General features: G+C 41.9%; 1 protein-coding gene across 1 annotated transcript in view; it reads left to right on the forward strand.

The window, feature by feature from the left end:
- The window catches only part of TRPA1 (transient receptor potential cation channel subfamily A member 1), a 42,756-nt gene extending 41,023 nt beyond the window's left edge, over positions 1–1,733 (forward strand). The window contains exon 27 of the mRNA XM_075415242.1: positions 744–1,733. Within this exon, the coding sequence (XP_075271357.1) occupies positions 744–975 (232 nt within the window). The 3' untranslated portion in view covers positions 976–1,733. The remainder of the gene's footprint in view (positions 1–743) is intronic.
- Positions 1,734–8,504: the final 6,771 nt, after the last annotated feature.

The following is an 8,504-nucleotide window of genomic DNA, read 5'->3' on the forward strand; positions in this document are numbered from 1 at the left end:
CACATATTTTGAAACGTACTTGCTTTTTTGGGAGAAAAAAAAAAAGGCAACTACATCTAAAGAAGGCACAAACTGTTCTTCACAGAGAATCTTTTCAGTCACTATGGATATTTCATGCTGTAATTTTGTGAGTCTAGACATCCTGAAAAGTAAATTTTCAAAAAGCCTGTTTGGTAGTTTTATGAAGACAGTTTCTAGACACATTTCCCATTTTTTTCATTTTTTCTTAAAAGATAATAGATATTGTGTTCTGTATACATGATGCTAACTGATGTTAACTCTTTCTTTGTATGAAAAGCACTAAAAGAGATCCGTAAGTGCCTCATCAGTATCTCTCCTATGCTGTTAAAATAGTTACAAAGTTCACTAAATGTTTCTGGATTCTTAATTGCCATTGCAAATCTGGCCCCTTTTTCTTGCCAGACTACTTCAGTCAACGAAAATCTTTTGGTGGAACTATTCAGAATTTTGTTTTGAGAGTGAAGTTGCTCTTACCTTAAGTGTATAGTAAGTTACTTTTCACAAGAACCAGGAATCTGTTCTTTAATCCTGTTTCCTGAAACTAGGAAAAGTACCACAGCTTGAAAGATTAAATGTACTCGTGATAAAACTCTTTGTTAGCAGGAGGGTGAAGTTGACAACTGTCAGGTCTTTTGCGTCTGTAATTTTAATAACTAAAATGTCCTTTGAAACAAAATTACAAAGCCTGTTGTATGGATATTTTTTTCTTTTTATTTTTTTAGGCTCAAAGATATATCAACACTGTTGGAAAAGCAACATGACCTCATTAAATTGATTATACAAAAAATGGAGATAGTGTCAGAGGCTGAGGATGAAGACAGCAATGATTTATTTCAGCACAAGTTTAGGAAAAGGCAGTTAGAGCGCAAGAATAGTAAATGGGATACAGTGTTAAAAGCTGTTAAAACAAATGTGCCTAACTCAAGCACAGAAAAGAACAATACCTTCTTCTAGACATGGCTAAGATCTCACATCGTATTATCATTTTATTTTTCTTTAGGATCACTTCTCTTAGTGTCTGTGCATGAGGTTAATGTATTCAAGTATAAAAAAAGGCCAGATCCAAAAAAAGGATGCAGGTTCTCAAAACAGTATTTAAGGAGACTGAAGGTGTCTACATCCAAAACTGTGATCCTAGAAGTGGCTGGCTGATCAAGAAAGTGCCTGACTCGCCAGATGCCAGCCTTGTTGTCCTGACAATTCCCAAGGCTTCTGTCTAGATCTGTTCCTGGATTTGGGCCTAATCCTTTTAGGTCTGTACTTAACTACATTATTTTCTGTTACAAATATTTTTAGAATTTCCAAATTTTTAGAATTTAAAACTCTAATCATTTAGTATTCAGACGTTTTGAGAGAGCCGATGGGCTTTGTGTAGCTTAAAGAAAAAAGTGGGAAACTAATCTGACAGATTGCTTTGGAAGTTTTGCTGAGTAAGGACTGCAGGATCAGGCCTGAAAGGTAAGAAATAAAAAGATTAAGAAAATGTAATGTAGGGGAAGGACTGTTTACTTTTATGGATAACTATACGCAATTCTCAGAGGGATCATTTGTACTAGCATGCATATAACACAACAGAATGACGTGTTAAGTATTAGTTGTTTACAACTTACTGTCCTTATACTGCTAATGTGATTTGGGCCTTCCTGATAACCTAAAAACTGACCTTGATACTTTAATCTGCACTTTGGTTTTATTATTTACTGACTGGATATTCAGTGCATTATGTAATATACAGTAATATATCAAATGTGGAAATAAACATGATTTAAACTGTGTTTAAGTAGCCAAGTATGTTTGTTTCAAAAACAGTGCTAATAAACTAATTATGACTGTATGTGACTGTAATGCTTTGTGGTCGGCTTCTGAATTCAGACATTTTATTTGAGAACTTAATATACATTAATTCTTTGTGTAAAGGATAGTTACGATTCCTGTTTATTTAAAAGGTAGACACTAGACGGTAGTTTGCATGGTACAGAACTCGTCCAGTCTTCAGAAAACGCAGGAAGATGCACTGTGCGTTAGTGAGACTTGTGTCTTAAAATTGCCACATGTGACATGCTGCTCAGCAGGGAAAATGCCTTCTCGCCTGACTGCTGTATGCCGGCTTTGAGACTTTAAATCCTCGCCTGGTACAACAGAGAAAGGAGATGGTTAACACTGTTTTTGACTATTCTGCTACACTTACTGAGGTGAACAGTTGCTTAATACCAAACGGTGGATGGCATCTGTAGAGATTCGGGAAGCAGTTGGAGTTTGTTTCTCTTCACTAGCAAGATTCGTTGATACCTTTGAATACGGTGGTGCAAATCCATGCCACTTGTAACTGAAGATGTTTGCTGATAAAACCAAAGTTCCATTCTGGGTTTGCTTCCCAGAATCTGGATAGGCATTTTGCATTAAAGTGTGGCTGCAGCAGTTCAGTTAAGTAATAGTTTGAGGCAGAAAACAAGCACTTGGCTACTCCAAACAGCAAATTAGGGGCATGGACGTAGGCGCTGCTGTGTGCCTGGGTCGGCAGGTGTGCTCCGGGGTGTTCTCCCTCCTGAAGCCTGCTTCCGGATTGCCTTCCAGCTGTGCTGCTGGGGTCTGGTGTGTGCCGTCACGCTCGCAGACCCCGGTGAAAGGGAGCGGGGTGCGCAGATGGTGGAGCGTAACAGTGTCTCCAGCGTTCACTCGAGAAGCGGAGGGTGAGGAGGCTGCGGGAGGAGCAGCTGAGGGCCATTCTGCTTCGGGACCGAGTCCGGGGTGACACAGTGGAACAGGGAGCGAACCGGGAAGCAGAGTCGGAATTGAGAACGTAGAAGCGGAGGTAACCACCGTCACTGAAGTTGCACGGTGGCCTCTCAACTCAGATCTACTCCTGTGAGCAAGCTGCTTGGGTATTCTGAGCTGCTGTGCGTCTGCAGCTCCCTCTGTCCGTGGAAGCAGGAGTGGCCAGGCTCTCAGCACTGGGCCAAGCTTGAAAAATGTAGGCTTTTTTTCAGTTCTTAAATCCAGAAAAAGAATTTTAAATTCCTGACAATCTGTGCCATTAACACTAGATGGCAGTGAGCGATAACATTTTTGAATAAATAAATCAGGCCGAAAAGCGTAGTTTTAAGTGAAGCGGAACAACGGTACGGTTAAAGCAAAAGCAAAGTAGTCAGCATTTATAGATTTCAACTTTGAGCCTTTCAAGCCTCTTTAAACAGCACTTGGAGACATTTATACACAGCAGCCTTGCAGGACAGGGATTTAATATTTTCTGAGCTTTTAACTCACCATTTAGGAAATGTTTTTCTTTTTTTTCCACTCACACTTATCTTCTTTCACTCATTTAGCGGCTGTCATTGTGGTGGAAAACATGGATAACCAAATCCACCCTTCGCACATACACATCCAGAGCTGACCCTAACGCCATTGCGTAGTTTGCCTGCATGGAGGGCCGTTTGGTGGTGGGTGTTAAGAAATTCCCAGATCACAAAGTGGCTTGGTTTTATTTTATTTTCTGTGACTTAGCCATAGCAGGTTCACGACCTGTTAAAGTTCTTAACAACAGCTCTTCCACAAGTCAGAGCAACTGGACAGCTTGGACCATCCAGTGTGGATCTGAAACCAGTGCTGGCACATTATGAGGAAGCCAACGCACGTCATGGCATACAGAAGTGATTTTGATAACGGAAGCGCTTCTGACAAACTCCACAGTGTGTCATAACACCCTTTATAAAGGTAAATGCATCCATATAATGAACTAAATTATTCACAGTTTTATAATGTAAAAGCCATGATTAAAGTTAATCTGTAATATTTTCAGGTCTCTGGATTTAAGGAAAAATTACCAAACATACTTTGTCTACTGGGCAGTTTGCACACAAATCGGTAGTTGAATGGGTGTGAGGGTCTGTGATACGTTGTTTTGGGTAGCTGCTGCTGGGTTTGGTATGCGCTCTCGGGCTGCCACGGCCGTCGGGATAGACTGGCAGAGAAACACTCATTTCCCTTGCAGTGACAGCAGGACTGTACAAACCAAGGGTGGTAGAAAAGTTTATGGTGGCTGAGATATGGAGAGCGCCTGCAGAGCATGACTCTCTTGGTCCTACGCAGAGCCAAAACTGTCCAATTCCTGGCAGAAAACACAGAAGTTTAAAAAAGGTGTTTCCTGCAGTTTAAGGTAAAGCTGCAGAATTAAAGCCTGGCTTTTAAGCTTCATGAAGGAGCAGTTCTCAGCAGGTATAGAAGTGGCGGTCGACAGAAAACAGTTAAACCACCTGTACGCCGATTAATATGCAAACAAAAACCAATTTTGATCAACAGCTTTTATATGGAAAGACAGATAGAAGGTATTTTGTAATTAGCTAATATTACAGCATTGAATTAGTTATTTAACTTTCTATGGAAATCATCAGACTATGATTATTTAATTGCCGTGTGATAGAAATATCTAACAGAGTCTGAGAAGTATAGAGTTTAAGAAACTTAAGAAGTGTAGTATAAATTGGAATACAAATGCCAGTTTTGTTTGGAAAGGATTGTGTGGGCTGAGGTAAGGTACTGGGCCATTTCAGCAGCCTCTGGAAGCTATCCTGCTAGACATGTCCATATATGTTACCTCAAAGTGTCATCTTGTGAATTTTTAGAGCCACATGTAGGAATCAACGTGAATAAATTCAACCGAAATTGATTCTTTGGCTGTGAACACAGCATTTGCAAACTGTGATGGGTGTATCTGTATCGAGTCTTCATCACCCACTTCCCTTTAATCTGTGGAAATGCCACCAGCTCCTCATTCAGAGTACAGGCAGCTCTGTAGGCGCACGTGAGCATCGTTTGTGCTCTGGGGATTGTATATCAAGTATTTCTGATGGCGAGGGTAAATTTTCCAGCTCATCTCCTGCTGCTCATCAGCTCTGGCAACGTTTTCTCCTCAAAGTGAACGGCAGCATGTGTCAGGCAACGGCACCATCTCCTTCCACCGAAACCAGGGCGTCCCCAAGAGTTCTTGCCGGAAGGGCTGATTTGTGCCTCACCTGTGTGACACGCAGGAAGGTCACAGTTTCGGACGAGAAATGCTTGCTGTCACTGTGTAATTTGGCAGCCTGAAACAAGTTGGCAATCCTTTGCCGAAACCAAAGGCCCAGAGGCCTGGCTTTCTAGCGAATGCATTGGACTCTCACTGAGAAGGACAGACGAGCAAAATACTTTAGCTAAGTGAATTAAAATCAACAGGAGCGATAAAATGCTTCCTTATGAGAAAACCTAAAGTGCCCAGACTTGAAGTGGACTAGAGTGAGACTATTTTAGGGCAGGAAAACCCAGACGACAGAAAATAACCTGCTTCAGGCTTTGTAGTGTGTATATTCGTTTCCTTCATATGCTGCTGGAACAAAGACATAACCACTCTGTAAGTAATCCTCCAACATTTTTTGACTCTCCTTTTGTCTCCAGAGGACTAGTCAGCCTTGCATTCCCCTTACTCTGTTGTATAATACCATAGTCTTACCTGAAACATATTGAAGATGTGGCTTTGTCAAACATTTGACACCAAAATGTCGCCCCTTCAGATCCCCAGACAGTACATACTATGTGAAATACTGGATTATGGAGGATGGGTAGAGGAGAGCCCTCCTGCTGAAATCAGCCAGTAAGGATTTAAAAGCCTTGGGAGCTACACATGTTAAGGAAGAATAGAAATCTGTATGAGCAAAGTGGTTGAGTTTAGGGGTTTGTTTTGTGAGATTAAGTGCCCATAAGCAGAACGTGTAGTGAGAGGAAGAAAAGGAGGTGAGAGAACATCCTTAACCCATACCGTAGGACCCAAGGGAAGAAACCAGAGCCAGATTTTGCTGCAGGTTAGTGCCCTTCTACCCCACCCTGTCAGTCTAGCTGCATAGCACGCATAGTACACATCGCTTGTAAGATACTTTTTTACTGCTTATCTGACAGAAGGGGTCTCACTGTGAGCAGGAATTAGACCCACATTATCAGTAATGAATGGAGAAAGTACAGGACTGTAGCAAACCTCGCCCTGGAGTTACAGACAGCAGGAGAGTTTTTGAGCTTTCTTTTTTAAATGATTGAGCAGCTATAAAGAATAGCACGGGGTATGAGAAAATCTTTGATTCCAAAAATAAAAGTACTATTCAAAGGCAGCATCTTCTGAGCAGTACAAAGATACCAGGTGGTACCAAGGTGTAAATTGGCACTTGCATGTGAAGCATAAGAGAGCTCCATGCAAGCCTGAACATCTCTGAACCATATTTCTAGTTCTAAGGCTGGTCTGTGCACAGGCCACTCACACATGACTGAACCTGTTGGGTAAAGGTCTTGGCATCCTTATAGAAATGCAGCGAAGACAATGTCACAATAATGACAAGAGAAGGTGCTTCAGGCACTTGAACAGGTAGCTTAGGGAGGGAGAAATCTCAGCAAAGGTTTAGAAGTCAAGATGGGAAGTCATGCAACCGATGAGAAGCAATGCATTTTATGTCATTTCATGACTGGGAATCACAGCTTAGAAAGCAGAGCAAGTATTGAAGCTGCTTGTTTCAGAAAGGAGGAATAATGTTCTTAATATTTATTTATCCAGAGAGGTGACTGGAGTCTAAAATCAATCAGCAACAGGAAACTGGGGATTGAGAAAAACAGAAAGTTCAAACAGGCCAGTAACTTCAAGAAAAATGAAGAAACTGGGAGTAACGTTGACCTTAGTGTGATCACGCTAAAAAGGGACCGAAAGCCCCAAAACACCACTGGCGCAGTCTGAGTACAACGGTGGTGCTCACAGGAATGTCAAATTCAGCTGCATTCAGCCATCTGAGATTAAGGACAGGGAGACTTATGACCATTTAAACTTTTGAAACCAGAAAGCATGTTTCTCAGCTCAGGCCTGAGGGTAATCCCTGGAGCTGGCAGCGTCCATGGGAATGATTCAGCAAGGCAGCATGGAAGCAATGCTGTGATAGATACCCAGAATGGACTTGGGAGCAATTTCTCATCACTCGAGCTGCCTTGCTTCCTGTGGATTCCTGAAGAAGAGAAGGCTCCAGGGTGACCTTATAGCAGCCTTCCAGTACCTGAAGGGGGCCTACAGGAAGGATGGAGAGGGACTTTTCACAAGGGTGTGTAGTGATAGGACAAGGGGGGATGGCTCTAAACTAAAAGAGGGCAGATTTAGATTAGATATTGGGAAGAAATTCTTCACCATGAGGGTGGTGAAACACTGGAACAGGTAGTCCAAGGAAGCTGAGGATGCTCCCTCCCTGGAAGTGTTCAAGGCCAGGTTGAATGGGGCTTTGAGCACCCTGGTCTGGTGGAAGATGTCCCTGCTCATGTCAGGGGGGTTGGAACCAGATGACCTTTAAGGTCCCTTCCAACCCTCACCAGTCTGTCATTCTACGATTTTCCTAGTCTGTGGCGTAATTATAGTTGCATTGAATGGGTGAAAGTAATCATGGTTAAAAGTTACCACTGGCACTGTACTATGTCGTGAGGAAAGGAGCATGTGTATTTCAAAGCATATGGTCTGCCTCATTTCATCTTGAAGGTTGTGTACACATCTGCACGTGAAGAATTAAGTATGGTGGCTTCACCCTAAAAAGGAGAAGGGATTCTCCAGGTGAGGGATAGAGGGAAAAGACAGAGTTGGGTTCATGTTCTCAGCTTGGGCAGAGTACTCAGCAAAGGCACTGCCACCTTTATTTTGTTGTCCTGAGGGCAAGGTATCTGTAGGTAATGGTTTTATATATATAAATTATATTTTACGTAAAAGCTGGGAAGTGGAGAATTCTCATCATCTCAAGCCCCAGTTCCAATGGGATCTTGCTCTCACATATCCGTGCTGATGACAGGAATATAGTATTTCAGATCTTTAATACAACCACTCCACTGTAGTAACAGGAGCAGGAGGGAAATAGCTTTGCTTCTGGGTAGTGTCAGCATCTCCTCTGCTCTATGCCACTGCTGAAGCACAGCATCCAGGGTGTTATATGTAAATTCTACATACACAATTCCTTCTGTAAAAATAAATAACTAGAAGATAAATTCTGTGTTTGCATGTTCAACAAGATCTTGCTGGGTGTGTGATGAAGAGGAACCAAAGAAGAAGTATTTGTTCTGGTCAAAACCGTCATTGTTATCCTTCAGCACAGACTCACTTCTCACATTTACTAAAGCAAATATGGGAAGTGAATCACTTAGAGAAGAGAAAGATAAAATGTGAGAATGCTGTTCCTTCATCCTAACAAGTTAAGAATAAAAGTCATTGCCTTTTACATTGGCTATTGGCCCAAAGCTGTTTTGGTTACCGTTGTGGTCAACCTCCACCAAAAGTAGAGCAGTAATGAACTGCATCCCTCACTCTCCAGCGCAGGAACTTGTAATGCAGTTGCTAATTGTTGATATGAACTTTAATTTATAGTGTAGAAAGAGAAATGTGCTGAGGTTTGCGTGTGTCCTTGACAGTCTGTAAGGGTGGTTTATGTATTCTGAGGCCTCATTTTCTT

The sequence above is a fragment of the Opisthocomus hoazin genome, chromosome 3 (genome assembly GCF_030867145.1).
Source record: "Opisthocomus hoazin isolate bOpiHoa1 chromosome 3, bOpiHoa1.hap1, whole genome shotgun sequence".
Lineage (NCBI taxonomy): Eukaryota > Metazoa > Chordata > Aves > Opisthocomiformes > Opisthocomidae > Opisthocomus > Opisthocomus hoazin.